The sequence below is a fragment of the Fukomys damarensis genome, unplaced genomic scaffold (genome assembly GCF_012274545.1).
Source record: "Fukomys damarensis isolate Sample0158 unplaced genomic scaffold, DMR_v1.0_HiC HiC_scaffold_9, whole genome shotgun sequence".
NCBI lineage: Eukaryota > Metazoa > Chordata > Mammalia > Rodentia > Bathyergidae > Fukomys > Fukomys damarensis.
Window position 1 is genome coordinate 39,613,284 of NW_022900921.1, and position 26,554 is coordinate 39,639,837.

The window sequence follows — 26,554 nt, forward strand, 5'->3', positions numbered from 1 at the left end:
ATATATATATATATATATATATATATATATGAATGAGAGAGAAACTGATCTGTGTTTTAACATGGCTTAATGGTGCCTTTTGATGAGCAGATATTTTATTTTGTTTATTCAATTTATCAGGTTTTATGATTTGTTCTTTATCTGATCTAAGGGTTAGTTACGATAAGACATTGTATTAAGTCTCTTTTTTTGAGAGTCTTGCTCTGTAGTTTAGGGTATCCTTGAGCTCATTATGTAGTCCAGGCTGACCTCAAACTCATGGTAGTCCTCCTGCCTCAGCCTCCAAAGTGCTACCACACCCAGCTAGTCTTATAAGAACACTAGTAAATTTGAAAATCTAGAAATAGCACAAACCATATTCTCTAAACATAATGCCATAAATAAGTGGAAATCAAAGTAGACCAAAACTGTATCCTTTGACCACTATGCAATAAATCACAAGTATAGAAGCCTAAATAGACCCAATACTTGTAAATTGGTACAGATCTGTCTGAATATAAAATTAGGCTATTAGATTATAGTATCATCCCCACACCTTGGAACAGGGAAACATGAGTAGTATACCAGCTGAATATGGGTAGACCTTCCTTCTTAGCAAGACACACCTTGGTGTGGTGGCCACTAAACTTCCACCTTCCCCATCGTTTACTTTTGGCTTCCTAAGACATGGCCTGAGAGAATCTTAAATTTTCTCTCTCAATTCCTACTAAATATAGTAGTAGGGTTCATTTCTTTTTTAAGTCCCCTCTCTAAAAGAGCATGTCTGGATTTTTTCAAATGGTTTTTAAATATGGCTTGGCTTAAGGTTTATCACTGGCATCTGGAAATTGCTCAGCTATTTTGTAGTTGTTTCTTCTTTTTGGTATTTTTTTCTCATATTGTAAGATTGGCTTTATGTGAAAATGAGGCTTGAATTGTTTTAAGTGAATTTGGTTTTCTTAAGGATGCGTCATAAGGCAGGGTTGTATAAACAATTAATATCCTTCTTATTCTTCTCAGGACTGGGAGTATTTACTAAATTCAGACTACCACCAGAATGTTGAGTCTCATCTTTTGAACAGATCTCTATGTTTGAGTTCTTTGGAAATTTCAAGGGTGAAGCATGAAGATTTTTCACAGAATCTCAGTCTGGATTCTTCTACTCTTCTCTTTACTCATATTCCTGCAATATTTTTTGTGCTTCACCTTGTCTATGAGGAGTTGAAGTTGAATACTCTAATGGGAGAAGGAATTCGTTCACTTGTTGACCTTCTCGTTCAGTTGGCAAGGTAAATGTTGTTTATATATTAGCAACTACTAATGATTCTTTGACTTGTTTTCCATGTTATCATAAGGTTCTGAAATCTGCCTTCTCAGGCAAGCAGATCATTTTCTGGAAGCCACAGAATTTGAAGATACCGGTTATAAGAGGGCTGCTTGGCCATGCTGGGAGTTTTAGTCCTAAGATGAGTGAAAAGTCATGAAAAATGAGGGTGACCTGCTTAGCACTGAGTTCTGATAAGAGATTCGCTACGCTGTAGGAGAAGTTTCATAATAACATCTGCTGTTTCATAAAACCTACATTCCTGTAGTGATTTACCATTAGCAAAAGTTCATCTGATGATCCTTCTAATTGTGGGGATGAGGTGTACAATACCTTTTATTAAATTTGGTCTTGATTTTTTAGGGACTTACACTTGGGCCCTTATGTGGATCATTACTATAGAGACTATCCAACACTTGTCAGAACCACTGGACAAGTGTGCACAATTGATCAAGGTAAGTGTGCCATTAAAATGTTTCTTTCTTCTTTTTTTTTTTGGTACTAGGGATAAAACTTGACCTTGCGCTTCAAGGCAGGTGTGGCACCACTGAGCTAAATCCCCAGCCCAAAGATTTTCTGAATAGTGTAGCAATATTTGTATTTGCTTGTGTCTTTCTCAGTGAATAGCAGAGGGTATGTTTTTTCCATTGGCCAAGGACAGTGTCTTTTTGCCAGCTGGATTTTCATTAATAGTATTTGATCCTGACTTATACTTGGCCATAACCTCTTCAGTAGGTAGGGAAAGCTTTACCATCCCTAAGGTTCTGGCTTGGAAAAGCAGTGAGAGCTTCCAGGGGCAAGGGTTCCTTTAACCTACACCTGTGCTGTCTAGTTAGGAGCCTTAGCCATGGTTACCTGAATTTATTAAAATAAAAATCAGTTCCTCAGTAAACTAGCTAACCTATGCTAAAGGAACTCAGAGTTGGGGCCTAGTTCATCGCTAAAACTTCTGATTGCTTACCTTTGGAATTAGGTAAAAATATTTTTGGTTAGATTCTTTATATGCTGAGTATAAGAATTTGCTAAATTTCCATCTAGGCTAGGATAAAATAAAAATCATTTAAAATTATATAGAATAATATAGTCAGTTATTACTGTGGTAGAGAGTGCCAAGCATTTTGGAGAGCAGAATACAGAACAGAGGACCAGAAAAGTGTTAACTCTGTTTTGAAATGACAGGTGCTATTGATCATGTTCCCTTTAGAATAGTATTGTCTTAGGACTGGGGTTTAGCTCAGTGGTACTATACCTGCCTCGCAAGCAAAAGGTCCTGAGTTCAATTCCCGGCACCAAAAAAACAAAACAAAACAAAAAAAAGAATTGTATTGTCTTGATGTATTCTGGACATTTTATAAACATTGATCTAAATTTGAAGGTCAAACAGGATTTATGCATCATCCGTCATTTTTTACTTCTGAGCCACCAAGTATTTATCAGTGGGTGAGTTCCTGTCTGAAGGGTGAAGGAATGCCACCCTACCCTTACCTCCCTGGGATTTGTGAAAGAAGCAGACTTGTTGTCTTGGTATGTATTATGAGTGTTGCCTGCCTGCCTTGTTTCATTCTTTGCTTTTTTCTTTTTAAATTTTATTTAAAAATTATTATATAGAGAAGCCACCTTTTTTCTGTGTGTAGTTGTGTGTATTTCACATATAGATTCCTATAATCACGATCATAGTTAGGATGTATGATTTTTAGATTCACTCAAGTTATCACTAACAGTTTATAATATTCTTTTGCTGATTTCTCATGCATTATATAGGATGTACAGTGAACCCTCGAGTTACAACTGGCCTGACATACGAATAACTTGGGTCATGACCAGAATTTTAGTTTTAACTTAGGAACAAAGTCTTGACTTGCAGCCTAAATGCAGGCTGCTTGTGTTTCCACTTGGTCTCAGATACAAATTATACCTTAAAGAGCTCTGGAAGGAACATTACAACATCCTCTCCTGTGTGGGGTTCATTGAGAAATCCTGGGCTGATGTCTCTCTAAGGACACTGAGATCCATCTGTATACAGGAGAGAGAGACTTTGAAGGCTATGTAGAGGAGCTTGAGCCTTCAGTTGACCAACTTGAGTTACAACCAGCCCTTGAGAATGAATTGAGTTCCTAAGTCAAGGGTTCACTATCACAGTAGGTTTATCCATTCAGAACACTTAGGTTGCTTCCAGTTGTTACCAGTAGTAACAGTTGTTGTAAACATTCAACTCCATGGTGGTGTATTAACAGAAGTTTTCATTTCTTTCTTTCTTTTTTTTTTTTTTGGTTATTTTGAGACAGGGTCTCACTATGTAGTTGAGATTGACCTGGCACTCACTATGTAGTCCAGGCTGGTCTCGGACTCACAGTGATCCTCCTGCCTCAGCCTCCTGAGTGCTGGGATTACAAGTGTGCGACACCACGCCCAGCACTTTTCATTTCTTTAGGGTAGATACCTAGGAATGGAATTTATAGTCATATACTAAATATATACATGGGTTTTGAGAAACTATCAGTTATTTTCCAGAATGTCTCATTATACATTTCACTGGCAATATTGAAGAGACTGTTTCCTTGAGTTTTTGTCAGTATTTGGTAATATTACCTTATTTTTAAATTTTCCTCATTCTGATAAATATGTACTGATATGTCATCCTAATTTGCATTTCCCCAATGGTTGTACATTTTGAGAGTTCGAGATATGAGATTTTTGTCAGATACATGTTTACAGATACTTATCTCTAGATTGTGGCTTGTCTTGTCTCAACATTCTCTTAATGTTTCACTGAACAAAGTGTTTAATTTTGGTGAAGCCAGTTTCTTTTATGGATAGTTCTTTTAGTGTCACTTCTGAGAATTTTTTCCTATACTAGGGATTGAACTCAAGGACTGCTAAGTTATATCCCTAATGCATTCTAATTTTATTTTGAAACAGAGGCTGGCTTCAAGCTTTTGATCTTCCTCCCACAGCTTCCCAAGTAGCTGGGAGTAGGCATGCATCACCATGCCTGGCTTCAGAATTTTTTATTTAACTTTGGGTTATGAAGATTTTATTTTCTTACAGATGTTTTGCAGTTACATATTTTACATTTAGATCTCTCATCCATTGTAGTAATTTTTTATACAGGTTGAGGTTTTTATTATTCTTTTGGATATCCAGTTCTTTGAACACCACTTGCTTAAAGACTGTCTTTTTTTCTGTTGTGTTGGCAATTTTGTCAAAAAGCACTTGGCAACTTTCTTGCGGATCTGGGCCTTTTCTGAACTTTTTCCCTGGCCCACTGATGTGTGTAGCTGTCCTCAGTGCCTTGATTATTAATTATAGTTATAGTCTTATAGTAAGCCTTGAACTTGGTTAGCGTTACTTCTTTCATTATTCTTTCTTAAAATTGTCATAGCTACTCTATTTTTTTGCCTGTGTATATTAGTTTTAGAATCAGCTTTTTTATAGTTTTAATAATTCTGCTGAATTATTTTTTCAGAGAAATGCATCTTTATTTTTAGAACTTAGTTCATTTTGAATGACTGCTGCATCACCAACATCAAACCTTCACACAAACCAAGGGCATTAGGAAAGATGAGTTCTTTGGTGCAGGTGTTCCTGTTTCCTGACCCTGGAGCACAGTGCTTTTAAGGCCTCTTACAGACCTAAAGCTAGAGATGGAGTCTTCTCAGGCTTCCAGGAAAGCTGTATTCTTTTGTCCCTTCTGTGTTAGCAGACTATAATTAAAAGTTATAAATATAACATAAATATAGCAGACTATAAATAAAAGTAGTTAGCAGACTATAAATGTCCCTGTACCCTGCCCTTTTCCTCTCTTTTCCATTTTTTCTGCTTCATGTTGAAAAGGGTTTCCTAAGTCCCCCAGGATTCCAGAACAGCCATACAGAATGCGAATTCTGTTTTTTTTTTAAATGATGGTTAATCATACATATCATGTTAACCATTTTTGAGGGTATAATTTTTATCACTACCAGTGTGAATTCTGTAACCAATACACAGTAAATCTTCCTACCCTCTCCTCTCAGATCCTGGTAATGTCTATTTTGTTTATATGAATTTTCCTATTTTAGGTACCTCATTGGAATTATACAATATTTGTCTTTCTGTTTCAGGCTTATTTTACATAGCGTTCATTATATGTTCAAGGTTCATCTATGATGCACCATCTACCAAAATTACATCCCTTTTTAGTCTGAGTAGTATTCCACTGTGTAGATGACTGGATTTGCTTTTCATCTGTTAGTGGGTACTTGAGTTATTTCTGCCTTTTGGCTCTTGTGGATAATGCTGCTATGAACCAAGGGGAAACAAGTACGAGATTCTGTTGTCAGTTCTTTTTGAACATATATCTGGGAGTAGTAGGTTTGCTGGGTAGAACTGATGTTTAACTTTTTTTAGAACTACTAAATTTTTTACCATGGCTGCTGCACTATTTTATATTCTTACCAACAATGCAGGAGGGTGGGTTCCAATTTCTTTTCATCCTTGCCAACACTTGTTTTTTATCCATCTGTTTTTAAAAAAGTATAGCCATTGTAGGAGATATAAAGTGGTGTCTCGCATTTCTGATTTGCATTTCCCTAATGACTAATAATGATGTTGACCGTATTTCCGTGTATCAGTTGGCTGCTTACATGTCTTTGAAGAAGTGTCTATTCAAGTCCTTTGAGTGTTTTTGAATTGCAGTTTTTTATTTGTTGTAGATTATGTACTCTCTATATTAAGACTTATCAGATACATGATTTGCAAATATGTCCTCCTATTCTGTAGGTTGTCCTTTTATAAATGTTTCTCTGAAATTGGTTTCAGTGCCCAGCTTACCACCCTGAGCTTACTTCTTCACTTAGTTTTTAATACTCTTAGGATTCCTCTGTATAATTTGCTGGCCAGAATCATAATTATAAAAATAATAAAAATTTATCAACAGAGATCCTTTCGTATTTCTCATGACTATTTTTTGCAGTGCTAGAGATAATACTAAGGGCCTCATGCATGCTAAGCAAGTGCTCTACCATTGAGCTATACTTCCAGCCCTGGCCGTGTTTTTATTGGATTTAGTTTTTTTGTTGTTTGATGTTTAACTATTGAGGTACTTGCAGCCGTCTGACCCAGATCTTTCTAGCTGGTAGTGGCTCTTGACTACTGAGTCTATACTTTTGTTAGTAGAGATGGTGTTGCCTGCTTACTGTATGTTAAAATGAGGGAAGGGAAACTAAGGAAGTGACCTTTTCTTGGGGGCTGGTTGTCTTCTATTTATGTTTTCCCAGGTAATAAAGAGACCTGGTTTATCTCTACTTTTTACTGTGACACTTTTGAATAATGTGATTTCAGATAAAAAATTGAGATTAAAAAATACTTTTTTATCTTTGTTATGTGCTTAATATTTTAAACTTTTAGAGACTTTTTCTTTGTCTCAGCTATTTTTTTCCTTTTCTCCTCAAAGGAAATACCAGTATAGCTCTTTGGGGTTTAGAATGAAAGGAAGTAAATACTTAGTGAATAGAAGATGTTTTAGTGTGGTAGTTAATGCCACCCACTTCCAAAGTGGATTTGAAGCATTTAACGTTTTACAAATAGGTATGTGGTAATATGATGATTTAGCAGGGCAGTAAAAACCTGTTTTTTTGGTGAACAGATGACTTCTATTTCAGAATTACCTTCCTCTGATGGATGACCTCTTTGAAATTGTTTGACAGATTTCTTGCTCTTATTTGTAAATAGACATAATGTTTTAAAACATTAAATTAAAGCCTGAACAAGGCACTTCTAGATATCTGTTGGGATACTAATAGATACCTGCTAGGATAACTACAAACAAGTTTGAGTGAGGATATGGAGCAGTCGAAACTGCTAGTGGTTCTGCAGAAATGGTTTAGCACTTTGGGAAACTTTGAAAATTTCTTACAAAGTTAACATGTGGTTACCATAAAACAAAGCACATTCTACTTTTTGGTGTTTACCTAAAAGAAATTAAAACATATTCCTACACAAAGATCTGGGTGTAGATGTTTAAACAAGTTTTCTCGTAGTTGTCATAAAGTAGAAACAGTCCAAGTGTGCATTAACTTTTGAGTAGATAAGTTTTTGGCACATCTGTGTAGTGGAATACTGCACTAAATAAGAACAAACTACTGATAAAGGCAGTAACAGAGGTGAATCCCAAGGGCATCCTCCGACCTCACAGAAGCAGGATACAGCAGCGTAACAGTGTGGGACAGACACAGCTCTGGAGTAGGGAAACACGAGTTGTTCCCAGTGCTGAATGTTGATGACAAGGGAAGGAGGCTTTGGAATAGTAATAGTTTGGGTGTCCTGTATTGTCAGTTTGGTGGGGTTACCTGATTGGGTGATGTTTGTACAAGTTCAGAGAACTGAACATTCCATTAAAATTTTTAAAAAATTTTGTTATCTTTGGTTTAAAATGAAAATGTGTTCATTTTCCCCACATCCAGAGTATTGCCCTCTACATCCTTGGTGATGAGAGTTCCGTTTCTGATGATGCCTCAAAATATTTATTGAAAATAACTATAGGTAAGTTGGTATGTTAGCCTCTCCAAACAATTGTTATAACTGTCAGTATCAGAACTGGAATAAGAAAATAAAAATGTTCACAGTTTTTTGCATTAGAAGTCACATCTTACCTTAGTCTGCAATCTACAACTGATTTTCAGATAGTAGTATTCTGTAAAATAGGACACATCTTGTGTTTTCAGTGTGGCTACAAAACCTGTTAGCTTCAAGGAAATCGTTATACCTTCCAGATTGTGACTTTACTGCTTATTTTATTACTTTTTAGGAATTGTTGGTTAATGAATTCTTGTTTCCAAATGTCTTCTACATGTTGTGTGTTTTCTTCACCAGGATGTCTATTAAAGTTTCATTTTGTTGCCTTTTAGCCCCACCGAAGGCACAAACAGAGCAAGAAGAAAACAGGTGACTTCATTCAGATTATGCTTTTATATTAAAATTTTAAACAATATTATTATTACTGTTCTGTAGTATCACTGTTAATAACTTCGTATTTTATTCTCTTGTGGGTTTAGTTTCCAACATCCTGCATCAGTGTCTAGCCTCGCTGAAAGATTAGTTGTCTGGATGACCAGTGTAGGTAAGAGTTTCTTTGTTCTTTGTGTTGGGGTTTTTTTCTTTCTTCTTGGTTCATGTTTGCCACGTATAGTGAATACAGTACACTCATCCTGGGGAATTAGTCATGTCACATCTTAGTCCTTTTTACTTCCTCTTTTCCTCTCTCCTCCAGATGGCCTTCCTATTTGCAAAAGGTCTGTATCCATTTTCTATCATCTGTCTTTTATTTTGCTCTTTAAATGATTTATACCTTGGGTTTCTCATGTAAAAGAAACCACATGCAATTTAAATTTCTGTGTCCGATTTATTTCACTCAGCATTATGGTCTCAAGGTGCATCCATTTTCCTACACATGACACAAATTTATCCTGTTTTATGGCCAAGTAGTACTCCATTGTGTAATTATACCACATTTTCTTTACATATTCATTTGTTGATGGGTGTATAGGCCACTTCCAAGATTTATTATAAGCTGTGCTGCTATAAACATGACTGTGCCTGTATCACTGTGGTATGTCTTTGATTATTTTGGGAAGATACCTACAGGGAGAATAATGGGTCAAATGGAATTTTTGTTTTTAATTTTTTGAGGAATCTCCATATTGATTTCTTTAGTGGTTATATAGTTTATATTTACACCAATAATGTGGAAGGGTTTTTTTCCCCCTGAAGCCTTGCTAGCTAGCATTTCTTGTTCTTTGAATTCTTGATGATTATCATTCTTTCTGGGGTAATATGAAATATCAGTGTTATTTTGATTTGCATTGTGGAAGGGTTTTTTTCCCCCTGAAGCCTTGCTAGCTAGCATTTCTTGTTCTTTGAATTCTTGATGATCATCATTCTTTCTGGGGTAATATGAAATATCAGTGTTATTTTGATTTGCATTGACACACACGTGCAAAAGCACTCAGTATTTCTAATGTATATTTTAAGTTGTTTCTGATTTTTTTTTTTTTTTTTGGTACCGGGGATTGAACTTGGGCCCTTGAACTGAGCCAAATCCCTGGCCCCTGAATTTTTATCTAAAGATTGAATTTGGGACTTTGTACTTATGAGTCAGGTAGTGGCGCCACTGAGCTAAATCCCTGGCCCTCATAATTCTTTTTTGTATATCATTTTGAAAATGACAATGATTGTATTGTGGTACCTAAAGGACACTTACACCAAAAAATTTTGGATGAGTGATTGGGTGTGGTGCCACGTGCCTGTAATCCCAGCCCTCAGGAGGTTGGAATAGAAAGATCACCATGAATTTTAAGCCATCCTGGGCTACATAGTGAGACCCTGCCTCAAACAAAAGCAAAAAAGAAGTATTGGATGAGTTCCGTCCATCTGTATATCACTTAATATTTAATAAAAGTGTTATTCTCTTTTTTTTTTTTTTGGTTCCAGGGATTGAACTCAGGACCTTGCACTTGTAAGGCAGGTGGTAGAACCTTTGAGCTAAATCCCTGGCCTCTAAAAGTGTTATTCTTCTTTAAGGAAACATTTTTGACTCAATTTATCAACTTTGTATAATACAGATAATGCATTATTTAGCTCAGTGGTTCCACTGCCTGCCTTGCAAGCATAAATGGGACGCAAGTTCGATCCCTGGTACCAAAAAAAAAAAAAAAAAAAAAAAAAAAAAAAAAATTAAAAAAATTGTCACAGGAGAAATAAATTTGAATTAATCTGAGGATTCAAATGATACATGTTATTCATATAAAAGAATGTATGAAATATGTATATTCAGTATAGGGAGCAAATACTAAAGTGAATGTTGCTGCACTGGCCACCCACAGTTAGAAACAGGACATTACCAGTGAGGCAGAAGGCCTCGCTATACGTATTCATGGATGGTGCCCCTGCCTGCACACCACTATGTGTTACCAAGCTCCATCTATATTGCATGTTACCTTTGCCTTGTTTTTCTTTGTAGATCTGCATGTGTCTTTATATGTTGCTTAGAGGTGTATATTTTTGACCTTTATGAAAATAATATAGCTATAAATATGTATTCTTATTTTCTTCAGTCAGCATTGTTTTTTAGTATATGTGCTGCCGAAGCGAGCACAGTCAGCATTGTTTTTTAAAGATTCACCCACAGTGACTCCTATGGCAGTAGTAGTAGTTCATTCTATTGAAAACAGCCAATGGAACTCGACCCCTCCACCATTTCTTTTTTGCCATGTGATTAGCTTTTTTAAAATTTTATTTGCGGGTACTGAAGATTGAATTCAGACCCTTGAGCTTGTGAGGCAGGTGTGGTGCTGGTGAGCTAAGTCTCTGGCCCTGATTATTAGCTTTAATAATTGTCAAGCGAATATGAAATTAGATTTGCCAGTTTTTTAAATTTGCGTTTCTCTGATCATTCATTAGGCAGAGCATCTTTTCATATGAATACAAATATTGACCAGTAATATTTCCTTTTCTGGGAAATATCTTTTTGTCCTTTGTACTTTCCTATTGGATTGTCTTTTTCTTCAGATTTTTAAGAGTTTTTAGAAATCTTTTATATGAATCCCTGATGTCAGCCATTAGTGTGATAGTAAGATGAATAAAATTAATTTACTCATGGATTTACTAACCAGTTTGAGGATAATTGGGAAAGTGGCAAATCTAAATTAAAATTATTCTTCACTCCTTTCCCCTCAAGGATTTACTTTAAGAGATTTAGAGACTCTTCCCTTTGGAATTGCTCTCCCTATCAGAGATGCAATTTATCATTGCCGCGAGCAGCCTGCTTCAGATTGGCCAGAAGCCGTCTGCCTCTTGATTGGACGTCAAGATCTTTCTAAGCAGGCCTGTGAAGGAAATTTACCCAGAGGGAAATCTGTGAGTATCAACTTAGAAACTGGAGTTCAATTTCAACTGCAAAAAAAATCAGAGTAGTTCTTTATTTTCCTTTACAAGTTTTTGTAAGTGTATATACCAGTTTGTCTTTTGTATTATGTACCAAATGGGTTTTATAACTGAATATATCTTATTAATTGTAAAATGAAAATGAGAACAGGAGATTTATGACCTTTCTTTGCCTTGAATCAGCTAGGTGCTGTGTCAGTTGGGTGACTATGAATGACTGTGTCTGTACCCACATTGATAATGACAACTTTATGATTATTACATAAGAAAATCAGAAACACTCATATTCTTAATTTAGACAATAATAACATTTCCTGTCATACTTTTTGATGTGTTAAATTTCTTGAATTTAGCCTTTTCAATAGGTTTAAATATATTTGTTTAATCATACGAAGCTGAAGCCTCCCAGAAAAGAATTTTTTTCTACTAGAGTTATTTAAAAGATGTTTTAGAGTGTCTCTCATGAAATACTGTCCTTTATCCATCTTTAAATCTGTTTAAGAATAGTTTTTGAGAAGCCTAGAAATGGGGTAAGATATCTCAGGACTTTTCATTTATTTGTCTTATATAATCAGCACTTCTGAAAACTTGAAAGTGAAATTTGTGGGTAGCTATGGTTGAAAACAAGTGATTGACTATATGCAAATAGCTAGTAGACAGGATACTGAATGTTCTCAACACACAATGAAATGACACATGTGTGAGGTCAGGACATGCCAGTTACCCTGATCAGATCATCCATCCATCCTAAATTCCTTCCTCAACCATTGGTGTTTATCCTTGGAATACAGTGAATTCAGCCCTGACTGTTGTCATAAATGTTAACTTTTCTCTCAGTTCATTAAAGAATGTTCCAAATAGCACAATTCTGTAAAGTTCATTGTTTTTTTCATTCCTTTTGGTTCCAGGGATTGCACTCGGGACTTGTGCTTGCAAAGCAGGCAGTGGAACCACTGAGCTAAATCCCCAGCTTTCACAGCCCAATACTTTAAAAAAATATTTGTTCAGATGTGGTAGTGCACATGTTCTGGGAGGCTGAAGTAGGAGGATGGCAAATTTGAGGCCAGATTGAGTAATTCAGCAAGGCCCTGTCTCTCTCTTTTTTGGACTTTGTTTTAAAATTTTTAAAATGGCTGAGGATGGCCCTGGGGTCAATCCTAGTACCTTAGAAAAAAACCCCAAAAGTGTGTGTGTGTGTGTGTGTGTGTGTGTGTCATGGTGGTGGTGGCTCACTCCTATAGTTCTATCTACTTTCAAGGCTAAGGCAGGAGGATCACTTGCTCTTGAGACTTAAAGGCCATGGAGGGCAACATAGTAAGACCCCAGCTCATTGGGGTGCCTGTATATGCATATGTACCTTAGGGACCCCAGCATTCTTTTGGAATACATATTTTTTCTGTGCTTATGTAGTCATATCCATCAACCTATATGTCCTCATGTTCAATAATTGCATGGTAGCTGCTTTTAAAATTCTTATAATGAAGTCTGTTACTCAGGTGCTCTCATCAGATGTTCCTTCAGGAACAGAAACTGAGGAGGAAGATGACGGCATGAATGACATGAATCACGAGGTTATGTCCTTAATATGGAGTGAAGATCTGCGGGTTCAGGATGTGCGGAGGCTCCTTCAGAGTGCGCACCCTGTGCGCGTCAATGTGGTGCAGTACCCAGAGCTCAGCGACCATGAGTTCATCGAGGAAAAGGAGAACAGGTAAAATGATGCTGTCCTCTCTGTCAAGTGTTTTGTGAATTTGAGACTTGTATTTGCTTTTCCTTCAAGTTTTTACCTTTTAAACCCCTAAATTTGTAAAGTTTCTTTTTCAAAGATTTTTAAGTTAAAGTTAAAATTTACAATATATTTTAAGCTTTCAGCCATCCTCAGTAAACCATGCATGTTTTCAAAATATCTTTGAATTTTGAGGACGGAATTACACACTCCTCCTCTTGAAATATAGCAGTGTACTGTGTACAAAAGGTGAGTCAGAGACCATTTGTTATTAGTTGCCTTAAGAATTTATGAACAAAGCCTTACGACTGGACTCATTCCTCTGTCTTAATCAGGAATAGATTTTGAGGCTTTCTTTTTTTAGTATAGTTTTAAAAATGTTAGATAATGCTGTATAATAAATTGTAAGACTTTGTAGTTATCAGTATGAGGTACTGCTTTGGGTCATGTCAACTGACATTTTTAATTCTCTGTTGTCCTTTTATCTGCCTTGTCTGTGTCATTCCTGTGCCACTGTTCTCTAGTTCTACTTTTCCTTATGGCCCTGCTTCAAGGGGAGAAGCCATGCACACTTAGCCACAGGCTACTGAAGATCTGAGTCAGCCATGATTTCCTCCCCACATGTGTCGGAGGATTAGTCTCCTGTACAGGAGGAGATGTAGGGACAGAGAGGAAGTGTATAGCATATTGGTTATGAGTATGAACTCTAGACATGGCTATGATCTGGTGGGTGAATTTGGTTGGACTCTATAATGTGCTGCTTCAGCTGTGAGAACAGCTGTGGTTATAGCTTTTGTGCCTCTACAAATTGCTGTGTGCATCAATCAGTTATCTTTACATGGCATTGGGGCTGGGGATTTAGCTCAGTGGTTTCACCAAGGACCAGAGTTTGATCCCTGGTCCCCAGCCCAACAAATATTTACATGGTACTTAGAGTACCGCCTTGTGCATGGTGAAGCTCAGGGCAACCAGCCATTGCTACCAAGAGTGCACTGATTCAAAGACTAATAATATTTTTTTACTTTTAGTATATTTGGAATCCAGATGTATCTTTTAGTTAAAGGATGTCCATATACTTGGTAACACTTTCTCTTTTTAGTGCCTTGTTAGATAGACCATGTTGCACCTTACTAGTGATGTCATAGATTTTAGGGATACAGAGTTACTGTTATTGCTATTACAATTTTGTGACTTTTGCAAAGTTGAATTGGATTGTATAGAAGGTTTCTAGTAAAACATTCAACAGGATACAGCCACTTGACTTCGAATTTCTCAGATCCCAAATTAATGTGGTGGCTGTGTCCCCAGTGAATCTATTTTTTTTTCCCCAGTGAATCTTAAAAACATCAAAATTTTCCTCTCTGGTGATCTAGAAAAGCAGTTGTATGTGTGTATACTTAGGGAGAGAGTATACTTGTGAGTAGTTTTTTCTGCAGAGAAAATGTTAGCCCTCTTGTTTGCCTCTGAAAGGAAATTTCTGTGTCTTCATATTAGTTTTTTTTTTTTTTTTTTCAGTATTAAGAATTAAATCCAGAGCCGTTCCACTGAGCTACATTTCCAGCCATTTTAAAATTTAAATTAAGTAACTTTTTTTTCTGGTACTGGGGATTGAACCCAGGACCTGTACTGAGTTTTGTCCCCAACTCTTTTTATTTTTTTTAAATTTTAAAATGGGATCTTACTAAGTTGCCCAGACTGGGCTTGAATTTGCAATCCTCCTGCCCTGGCCTTCCAGAGTACCTGTGTCCACCACTAACCTAGCTTAATGTACAGCTTTTAAATGTTTCTCTTAGTTATAAATCCCTGCTTTCCCAAGTTCTGTTAGCTTTTGTCTTGTTTTAAGGCCTATGTGGGGGGTAATTGAACATACAAACGTGTTAATTTTATAGCATGTCCTACAGAAGTCATTTTATCCTTGGAGCATACCTGAAATATATAGTAGTATTAGTCCTATAAAACCTAGCCATCATTTGGGGCCGGAGATTTAGTTCAGTGGTTCCGCTGCCTGCGTCACAAGCACAAGGACCAAAGTTCGATCCCTGGTACCAAATAAATAAAACAATAAAAAATAAATTAAAAGAAAAAAACCTAGCCATCACATAAGTGAAACTAATTCTTTTTCTTTGGCGACACCATGAAATCCATTCATTTCCTTTCTTTGTCTGTATAAAACTGCAGAGGTGGTGGTATTTCTGAGGAGGTATTGGCAAAAGGATCCTATATATACAGAGGGCAGCCAGACTGCAAATAGCACAATGAGGGAACCCCAAAACTATTGCATTTTCCTTTGAGAAAGTCAGCATCAATCATTGCAATTTTAATTCTCTCTTTAGAGAACCTGCCGAGAGTTGGCTTGGTTTATAGGCCAGGTAGGTTTTACACATAGCACATATAAAACAAATGAAAGGAAGTGTGTCACCCCTCAAAGTTCCTGATGGGAGCAGGAGTATTGAAATGACGATAATCATGTTTGGGTGGTTCCCCCATGTCTCTGTGGGTTTACTTTGAGGTGACTTCATCTTGTACATCACACATTCTTTGAAATACCTACTGATTACATTCCAGCTATGCTTTGCTCTAAGATTTTTGGTGTGTTGGTTTTATTTTAATTATAGATTGCTCCAGTTGTGTCAGCGAACTATGGCCCTTCCAGTGGGACGAGGCATGTTCACCTTGTTTTCATATCACCCTGTTCCAACAGAACCACTACCGATTCCTAAATTGAATCTGACTGGTATGTTACATTCTGGACTCGTTGAGCAGAATTTTTTGAGTTATTTTAGTTAAAACTAATGAAATGCTCCCTCAATCCCCAGTGATAAGTTTTATTAGTGGCTGTTAGTGTGATTATCAAAATGCTAATAGTAAATCAAACAAATGTTGAGGGAAATAGAATATAGTCAATTAATAATTCTACTGTCTAATGACAATACCTCAAGGTATAAAAGTTCACTTGGAAAAGTTGAGAAAGAATACTTGATAATGGTAAGATTATTGAATTTTAAATCAAGAATATATAAAATAGCCGGGTGTGGTGGCGCATGCCTGTAATCCCAGCACTCAGGAGGCTGAGGTAGGAGAATCTCTGTGAGTTTTGATACCACCATGGGCTACATAGTGAGTTCCAGGTCAGTCTCAACTACATAGTGAGACCCTGTTTCAAAAAAACCCCCCCAAAAAGTTTAATCTTACAGTGTCTCACATTATGATTATATGGTCATTGTACAAAAACAAAGCAATGCATCAAGGAAAATGGAGAAAAATGGTCACCTGTGCTGTTATCCAGTGTCCCTTTTGGCACTCTAGTTGTCCAGTGTCTCCAGTGTTGTTGCTTTTAATCTTTTGGTGTATATATTTCTGTTTTAATTTCTGCACATTTATGATTTTTAATTATTAGAAAATTTACATCTGTCTTAGAAATTATTAAAAATTTGCTCTGTAGTGCCATCTTTACACATTTAATATGTAAAGAGTGTGTATGTTCAATTGTGTTTATGTATATGTTATATACACATTTTTAGTGAACACTTTCATTTTTACTTCAGGATATTTTATTCAGTAGATATGCTATGGTTTATAGAAACAACCTGGCAATTTTGGAAATTACACATTTTTGCTATTATAAATATATTTTCAGCCTGTATGTTGAGGCTAAGCACTTAGAAGGTAAATTCGTAGGACAGAAAGATGAATAGTTTTAAATCTTGAGATAAGATATTGCCTTTCTCAATGATAGCATAAGTTTTTACTTTGCCACATATCAACTATGCCCACTTTTCAGTATTCTTGGCTATGCATTTTATAGTACATGTCTATCTAATGCTGATTAGGAATATATTCTAAGGTAACATGTATACAATTGAAATTATTGAAAAATCTCTTAAATTAGAGTTTATAAGATTTCATGGAAATTGTACAAAATGAATATATAGTGTATATAGTAGCACATACAGTAGTATATAATATATGCAAATAGAACTGCACAATGTTTTTAAGTTGCAAAACTTTAAAATGGAATGTTCCAGTCAGATTTGTAAAGAGCTTGTGCTTTGAGCGGCATATGGGAAATGAGTTAGCTGTGGAGTAACACATTCCCATCTCACATATCCTGCTGTCTCTGAGCCCGAGCCCTAATCTGAGGGAGAGAGCTAGCATACTGTTTTTATCTCAGTTGTTTTCAGAGGCTAAGATTGCCGCACAGTGGTAGAGTGCTTGCCTGGCACATACAAGTCTCTGGGTTTGATCTGTGTGATTGGGTTCGGGGGTGAGGAGTGGAGGGGGAGAAAGGCTACAATTGTAAACTGTCCTTTGAGAGATAAAGCAGCTATGGCAAAATCGAAACAATTATTGAAATCTCAATGGAAGGCATGGTATGCAGATGTTCATATTAATAATCTTCCATTGAAAAGTTTTCATATAAAAAGTTTGAGTTAAAAAAGAAACCTCTAGCAAAATTGGCACGTGTTGAAATGCATTTAATATGAGTGATTTAACACTCTAGTAATGCTTGTATGAGCATTAAAAAATAGATGCAGAAATTGTTGTTTCTTCGTGGATACACTTAGTTTAATTTGCATGATTTAAAATGTGACATTAATCTAGTGTTTTATTCTTTTAGCCATCTGGTAGGCAAACAAAAAAGTTATCTGTCATAATAATTTAGGAAAGAATGCTTATAATGGTGCCTTTGTCCACAATGCTGTGACCTTTCTTGCTTTCTTTGTTGTTGTGCTTAGTAAAGAAAACTTGCTTTGCCCTTGCCTTTCATTTTATGTCTCATGCATATGATGAATGAGTGTTTTAGGAAGGTTACTTGTTTTTACTGCTAATCTGTCTTTTCTGAGAATGTGTAACTTGTGAACCTGTTACCCATTGTGGTACTAACACTGCAGAGTTGTTTGCTTTTAGTTATGAAAACAAATGGTAAAAAGTATTTCACATTGTGTGTGTGTGCTTTGTGCTCTGTGTAGATAAGAATCTGTATATACCCTGCAAGTAAGTCCTATGCATCTATTTAAAATTTATTTTGTTTTACTATTAGAACTGTTGTAGAAGCCATATTTTCAAGCTCTAATGAACTTGGTAACTTTATGCAATAATTGGAGTATTTATTTTAAATATCCACCCATAACTTGAGCTAATAAAGAACATTCAAAATATAAAAAGAATTTAGAATTTGCCGGTATCCAGAGGAAATCAAGAGATTCAAATTGAATATGTAGCATCACAAACATTTGATTTACATTGCTTTTCAATATATTGACCATGAAATTAAATTTAGTGAAAGACTTTTGTGTAGTTTATTGTCTAACTTGTCTATATCTATAAACAGATCCTTAGATACCTATCTTCCAAAGCAATTTGGCATGTTTAACAGCAGCATGTGATTAGATCACTCTATATGGGATAGACAAGACATACATATATGAGATTGGGATAGAGTAGATTTATAAAGGTCCTTCTCTTTTATTAAAATATCCTTTTCCCTTAATGTCCAGAGGAAAATATGGGATAGAATATTTGCGATTAACATCAGTATCATCAATCACCCATTGGAATTTATTATTTGTGCAGTTAAATTGTGATGTTAATTCTCAGTTAGACTCTGATTAAGCTCCCTGCTGTATAAAGAAAGTTTTCAAAGCATCATGTATCCTAATCAGATCTGTGTAAGGTTAAGTTGATATCAGTTATTTATTAACATCCTGTGCACTTGAGCAGAAGGGGACAAGGATCTGTTTTGCACAAGGTTTTCTCACCTTGTATTAAGTTTGACAACATATGCAAAGAGTTTAAGTGCCCATAGAGACTTCCTGTCATCCCAGAGACTTCCTGTCATCCCAGAGACTTCCTATCATCCTATCATGTCACAGAGTTAGGGGTTTTTAATATATTAATCTTATTCTCAGAGATCTAAATTTCATTGTTTTTGTTTTGTGAATTTTTACTCCCTCAATGTCAACTTTCCTCTGGCTGAGTAGGACGAGCCCCTCCTCGGAACACAACAGTAGACCTGAACAGTGGGAACATCGATGTGCCCCCTAACATGACAAGCTGGGCCAGCTTCCACAATGGGGTGGCTGCTGGACTGAAGATTGCTCCTGCTTCCCAGATCGACTCAGCTTGGATAGTTTACAATAAGCCCAAGCATGCTGAGTTAGCCAATGAGTATGCTGGCTTCCTCATGGCGCTGGGTCTGAATGGGCACCTTACCAAGCTGGCTACTCTCAATATCCATGACTATTTAACCAAGGTGAGAACTCCGTTCCCAGTGCCTGGCATTGGGCCTCACCTGCCAGTTGCATTAGCTCCTCATTGTTGTTTCCTTTTCCTTATTTGTTCTTGTACCTCTAAGTCCATTCTTCTCACAGCAAGCCAGATCATCTTTCTAAAGTGTAAATCAGCATGCTCTTCCACTCTTCCACAGCTCTTTATGTAGTTCTGGGAACCTGTGTGATCCTGTTTGGCTCTCAGCATGCTCTGTACCATTCTTCCTTTGTTTCTCACCTTCTAATTAGAAGGGCTTCCTTCCCACCACTTTTCCAGCCTTCAGGTCCTATTATAAGTTTCTCTGTGTGATCTTTTGAAGTTCTTTTCTTAATAATCCTCTAGCTCCTCCTAACCTAAATGAGGCTACTTAAAATACTCTTTAATGATACCTTGTAATTTTTTACTACTACTTTTACACTAATTTATACACGACTTTTTAATAATGGATTTGTGTGTTTTTAGGTTAGTCCTTTTTTTCCTCTTGTTAACCACTAACTCTGTGGGAGCAAGGACAGTGTCTGTTCTGTTTGCCAGTGTATTCTTATGTCTTTCGCTGTGCTTATGACATAAAAGTACTCATTGAAAGTGGCAGTATTTTACTTAAAACTACATATCTATTTTGGTAGTGACTCTTCAGTTTCGTTTTATTTTCCATCTTAGGGCCATGAAATGACAAGCATTGGACTGCTCCTTGGAGTCTCGGCTGCAAAACTAGGCACCATGGATATGTCAATTACTCGGCTCCTTAGCATTCACATTCCTGCTCTCCTACCCCCAACGTCAACAGAACTTGATGTTCCTCACAATGTGCAGGTGGCTGCAGTGGTTGGCATTGGCCTTGTGTATCAAGGGACAGCCCACAGACACACTGCAGAAGTCCTGTTGGCTGAAATAGGTATGGTTAATGATGAATCTCTATAGGTATATCTCATTCCACGTGAAAAAGTAAAACGATAATAAATTGCAAAAATGAAGAAAAAACAGTAATCGCTTTCATGAGACAGAATAACCTGGAAACTATAAAAACTACAAGTATTATTTTTCAAGGCTAATACTACTTATTGTTTAGGTTATTAGCCTGTGTATTTATTAGACCAGCCCATTCTGAGCTCCAGTGGTCACATTTAATGAGATGCCTCTGGTCTTAATCACTTATGATCGTGGCTTTTATTCCACTGTCTCTTTACTAGGCCGTATCTAGCAGTGGCCTGCACTTAAAGTTGATCGTTTTGGTCTTTAGCACCTCAGTGTTTATTTTGTTGGATAAAACACTTGAAACAACATATGGAAGTGATTGATCTCTATAACCTATGTGTGCCTTCCTCTATATTTTAAGTCATCTGTAGATTACTGACAAAGCCTAATAATACATATGTAAATAATTGTTACACTGTATTGTTTAGGGAATAATGACAAGAAAAATGGCTACTGAAAATGCAATTTTTTTTAACATATAGACAAGAAGATGAGATGCAGGCCTTTAATCAGCTGCTATGCAAATTATCAGAATGATTTTTGGTCATTGGCCAGCACATATCAATGTTACACAGATGAGAACATCCAGATGCAATTTTTGAAAAAAAATATTTTCATTCTTGGTTGAATCCCTGGATACAGAACCTACAGCTAAACACACATATCAATGTGTGCAATATCTGACCATACACATACCAATGATAGTTTATAAGTTAAACTTGTAACAGATTAACAGTAATAGCTAATAATAAAATAGAACAATTATAGTTACTTAAGTTATGAATTGTTTATTTCTATAATTTTGCTTTTAATTGTTTTGGACAATGGTTGACCACACATAATAGAACTGTAGCAAGCAAAACTTTGAATAAGGGAGGATATATTGTTGAAAATTCTATGTTCTCTAGTAGGATTATATTAGTTAGCTGTTGCCACAATGATTCTAAATTTTGGGGCTTTTCTTTCATTAAACTGGCAGTTTGACACTATTCATGATAGTGTTGTTAACTTTCTGAGTGTAGTCATATTGAATCCATGTGTATTATGTATCTGGAAAGTTAATGCTGTAAAATTATTGAGCTGGGATGGTAAGAGGCCAGCTTGAATCATGTTGCTGTTGTCTTTGCAGGGCGGCCCCCAGGTCCTGAAATGGAATACTGCACTGACAGAGAGTCATACTCTTTAGCTGCTGGCCTGGCCCTGGGCATGGTTTGCTTGGGGGTAAGTGGAGTCTGCACTGTATCATGTTTCACTTTGGACATGTGCACGTTGAGACAAGTAATCTTGACACTTAACTGGAGTGCATCTGCCTTACTGTGATGTCACCTGTGTGTGTGGCTTCTTTTTGGATGTTTTTCCAAGTACCAGATTTGTGAACAGAAATAGATTACAGTGGGACTTGAGATTTTTTTTCTGACTTAGATATAATTGTTTATGAATGAATGAAGGGACTAAGGTTTCTTGAAAAAAGCTAAAAACATAAGTTGATGAAGTGAACAGCGCACTCCAGTAGAAAACAGAAAATATATGTAAAAGGGAGCTGAAGAGTTGGCAGTAGTTGTTAGAAATAATCCCTGACCTCTTTTTTTTAGTCAGTCTGGTGTTCAACATGTGTCCCAGAATGTTGCCACAGTAACATTTGCTTTTTGACTGAGTACTTTGTCAGGTTGATTCATTTTTACCTCCATCTAAGAGATGCTTACAAAATTACCAAAACATTTTATTAAATGATTGCTTCATTTGGAATGTAATTCCTTTGAAAAGGCACCAATACAGTATTATGGTGAAGCTAAATGATATAAAGAAAGTTATAATGGAATGAGTTTTTCTTATGTATGATCTGAATGCCCACTCTATAATTGACTGTTGGAGGATTTGACTTCACTTTGGGGATATACACTAAAGAGGCAGATGGTACAATGGAAAAACATCATGCTGAGATTGGAACTTGAATTCTGGTCCTGAGTCATGTGTCAGGTCATTTAACTACCTGGGTTATTATGTAAGCAGCCCCATGGACTGTTGACACTATTCATGATAGCGTCATGAATTATAAAAATAAACAATTCATAACAAATAACTATAATTGTTCTATTTTATTATTAGTTATTACTGTTAATCTCTTACAAGTTTATCTTATAAACTATCATTGGTATGCGTATGGTCAGGTATTACACACATTGGTATGTTTCTCTGTAGGTTCTGTATCCAGGGACTCATATAGCATCTAACCCTGCCACCTAGTAGCTAGGCTTACTCACTCTGCACCTCACTTTCCTCATCTATAAAAGGCGGTTCTTGTAGCTTTCCATAGGGCTGTTGAATTAAGCAAGTTAATTCATATAAAACACTCAGAATAGTGCCAAGTACCAAGCAAACATTCAATAAACTTTATTATTATGATTATTATTATTATAGTTATTGTTGCTGAAAAAGTTCACAAGCACAGTAATGAAAATATTCAGGCATTCACATTTAAAGTTTCAGTTACATAGCTGATCTCCTTTACTATAAGCACAATGAACTATCTTGAACCCTTCATGTATTTTATGGAAGTACTTAAACTGAACATACAAATAGTTTGAACATTGTCTCATGAGTAATGTTTAATTGAAAATAAATTTAAAAAAACCAAAGAACCATGCTTTAAAGGTAGTTTGGTCCCTTATTTGTCATGAGTGTCTTATGGATTTTCTTCTATGAGATTTCTCTTCTCACGTGTTATTTTACTTTCCAGCATGGCAGTAACTTGATAGGTATGTCTGACCTCAACGTGCCCGAGCAGCTGTATCAGTACATGGTTGGAGGTCACAGACGCTTCCAAGTGGGAACACACAGGGAGAGACATAAATCTCCAAGTTACCAAATCAAAGTAAGTCCAAATCACAGTAACAGATCAAGGTGCCAGAAGCTAGGAATTAATTTGAAGTAGTATTTTCCTTACCAATACAGTTATAAATATGCTAATTTTAAGAATAAGCTAATATTCAGATATGTTATATAATAATACAGAACTCTTTACATGAATCACTTTTCTCTCATTAGGAAGGTGATACCATAAATGTGGATGTGACTTGTCCAGGTGCTACTCTAGCTTTGGCTATGATCTACTTAAAAACCAATAACAGGTATTTGTACCATTGCCCGCCTGACTGGGACAGTATGACATCTTTTCTCACCTGTTTATTTTCCCTATGATAAAGCAGCATGGTTTTCATTCTCATAAGTATTGTAAGTTACTCAGATTTCATTAAGAAAGAGTGTATCTTGCTGTTTTATCCTGTTTGACCATATGCAGTTGTCCTTCAGTATCTGGAGGGCATTAGCTCTTGAACTCCACAGATACCAAAATCCAAGGATGCTCAGGTCCCATATAGAGAGCAGTGTAGTATTTGCATAAAAACTGTGTGCATCTTCTTCTATACTTCTTTTTTCTTGTTACTGGGAATGGAACCCAGGGGCTTGACCCTAAACATCCCTAGCTCTTTGTTTTTCATTTTAAGACAGGGTCTTGCTAAGTCACTATGTTGCCCAGGTTGGGCTTGAACTTGGGGTCCTCCTGCCTCAGCCTCCCAGACATGTGCCATGATGTGTAGCCCTCTATTGTACGTTTAAATCATCTCTAGATTACTAATAGTATTTAATACTATAAAAATGCCAACCAAATGGTTGTTATACTGTATTGTTCAGTGAATAATGACAAAAAGACTGCGTATATTCAACACAGACAGTTTTTCCCCCAAATACTTTTTTTTTTTTTGGTACCGGGGATCAAACTCGGGCCCTTGTGTTTGCAAGGCAGGCGGTGAAACCACTGAGCTAAATCTCCGGCCCCCCCAAATACTTTAATTGGACGTGGAACCCACAGATGCAGGGACCTAAGTGTAATTGCCAGTTTTTACTTGTTTCTGTTTTGTGGTTATGTCATTGACATCCAGACAGCACCCAAGTTGCTTTTTATTAATTTGTGTATCATGAGGAATGGTTGATACTTAATATTACTCTTTTTCTTAGCTAGCATTTATAAAAATGGTTTCTACTTAGTTCAAAAGCTTATCTAATGACCAAACCTACTTTCTCAGTCTCCTCTAATTGCTAAAACTTGAAACTTTGGCATTTATTCTTATACTTTGCTTGGACAAGTTGGGGCATAGACAAGTTGGGTAAGAGCCATTATATCATGTAAATCTTTTAAGCTAAAAAGTATTTTAAGATTCATGAAATTTGTTAGTGTTCTAAATTTCTGTCTTTAGAAAAAGTGAATTTGTACCAAATTAACAAAGTGGTAAAATGCATTTATTCATCTGTTGTTTAGATGAATGTGTATGTCACTACCTTTTTGGCACTGGGGATATTTCAGTGAACAAAAGAAAACTAAGATTATCTGCCCCCTGGAGCATATGTTTTACTAAGACATAGCATATATATGTGGAATAACCCTTGTGTTGCAGAGTATTGAGTAGTGTGGAGGAATCAGTGAAGAATTATTTTGAACCAGGTCTTAGGCTTCTTTATTACCTTGCTCTCTGCTGAACAGCAGCCCTCACTGGTATCCTCCACCAACAGATCCATTGCAGATTGGCTCCGAGCTCCTGACACCATGTATTTGCTGGACTTTGTGAAACCAGAATTTCTCTTGCTTAGGGTATGTTGCTTTGTTATTTTTTATTTCTGTTAACATAAGAAGGCTCTCTTTGTGGTTTCCAGGACAGCTTACAATATAAATGTCTTTATGAGAAATCCCTTTACTTTCGATTCATCAAGTATATCTAGTTGGTAATATTCTTTTAAAATTTCCCAAATACATGCAGTAGTTCTGAGAAAGGTAACACATGGATATGTGATACTTAACTGACATTTCAGCTTTTCCCATTATTCAGAACTTCCTAAAAAGCAGCAAGTGACTAGAATTTTATTAATCGCTTTATTTTACATTTTTGTATTATGATTAAGGATGTAATAATACTGTTAAGGTTGTAATGACAGTGATTGCCTAAACTTATCCTTTTAAAAATATTTTACAGCATAGAAGACTTTAAATTACGATGTGTAAGGAGAGCTATGATACTCTCTTTTGTGACTTACCTTTTATAAGCAAGTTAGAAGTCTTCTCCAGAACCTCTAAAATTTGAGGGTTATTAACTCAATTTTAATTGTTCTTTTTTATTTTAATTGGTAGCTTAGATATTATATGCTTATTTTCCAAAATTGTCATCAGTTGGAAAGTAATTCTTTCATGGTTATATTTAGTATTACTACAAAATCTGTGAGCTTTTGCTGTTCTAATTAATTTTATCTGTAATGCTGTTTTAAAGACACTTGCTAGATGCCTGATTTTGTGGGATGATATTCTGCCAAATTCCAAGTGGGTTGACAGCAATGTTCCTCAAGTAAGTATAATAGTAAATATTTTTAATAATGTAAAACCATGATTTCTTGTAGGATTTTCCAAAATCCTATATAATACTTTTTCTTCTGAAGGCAGTATTGACCATTACAGTATCTCTTAAAGAAAGGAACTTTCATTTAAAATTTTGTACTGACCATAGATTTCATCCTTTTTTTTTTTTTTTTTTTTTTTTTTTTTTTTTTTTTTGGTCCTTGGTCTATAGAAATTGTAGTTTTTTAAAAATTAAATACACCAAAGTTCTTTTAAAAAAATATGTAGTTGGGCGTGGTCGTATACATCTATAATCCCAGCCGTTTAGAAACTGAAGCAGGAAGATCTCCCTGAGTTTTAGGCCAGACTGAGCCTAAAGTGAGTTCACATACTTAGAGAGACCCTGTCACACACACAAAAAAGTAAAAAGATATTTGTGATATTTTCATTCTGGGTAAGTACACATTTATCTAAGATGCTATTTGCGACAATTATCCCTAATCTATGTGATAAGTGGTTTTAATTTCTTTATAGCATGTTTATTAAGTCAAATATCTTACTTAAAAATAAGCAAACTCCTTTGTAAAAATTTAGAATCAAATACTGTAATTAGCATTGACGTCAATCAACTGTCCTTTTATAGTAGTTTCTCAGCCTTTTTGTATTTGAAAATACATCTAATCCTTAAGAATAGATTGTGGGGTGGGGATTTAGCTCAGTGGTGCTGCCGCCTGCCTCGCAAAGGGAAGGTCCAAAGTTTGGTCCCCAGAACCAAAAAAAAACCAAAAAGGAATACTTGATTGTTTCCTTCAATAAGGTAAACTCAAAATAAAGGTTGAAAGAACTTTATATCTTTGTGTGAACACTCATATTACCATTTGATTCTACAATCAGTATTTTACTGTATAAAGTTGCTTAAAAGTACATCTGTCATTTGATCCTTTACTTTTGAATGGATCTCAAATTTGCAGGCAGTAATGAA

The 26,554-nt window shown here is 36.0% G+C and overlaps 1 protein-coding gene across 2 annotated transcripts in view; it reads left to right on the top strand.

The window, feature by feature from the left end:
* Anapc1 (anaphase promoting complex subunit 1) overlaps window positions 1-26,554 on the top strand; it is an 82,108-nt gene that overhangs the window by 32,610 nt on the left and 22,944 nt on the right. For both annotated transcript variants that reach the window (XM_010638180.3, XM_033761684.1), the window contains 16 exons: window positions 1,000-1,268; window positions 1,667-1,758; window positions 2,679-2,827; window positions 7,744-7,822; window positions 8,188-8,224; window positions 8,335-8,399; window positions 11,016-11,194; window positions 12,718-12,932; window positions 15,563-15,681; window positions 18,929-19,200; window positions 19,878-20,112; window positions 21,322-21,413; window positions 22,930-23,064; window positions 23,238-23,320; window positions 24,759-24,837; window positions 25,508-25,582. In XM_010638180.3, the coding sequence (XP_010636482.1) occupies window positions 1,000-1,268; window positions 1,667-1,758; window positions 2,679-2,827; window positions 7,744-7,822; window positions 8,188-8,224; window positions 8,335-8,399; window positions 11,016-11,194; window positions 12,718-12,932; window positions 15,563-15,681; window positions 18,929-19,200; window positions 19,878-20,112; window positions 21,322-21,413; window positions 22,930-23,064; window positions 23,238-23,320; window positions 24,759-24,837; window positions 25,508-25,582 (2,175 nt within the window). The remainder of the gene's footprint in view (window positions 1-999; window positions 1,269-1,666; window positions 1,759-2,678; window positions 2,828-7,743; window positions 7,823-8,187; window positions 8,225-8,334; window positions 8,400-11,015; window positions 11,195-12,717; window positions 12,933-15,562; window positions 15,682-18,928; window positions 19,201-19,877; window positions 20,113-21,321; window positions 21,414-22,929; window positions 23,065-23,237; window positions 23,321-24,758; window positions 24,838-25,507; window positions 25,583-26,554) is intronic.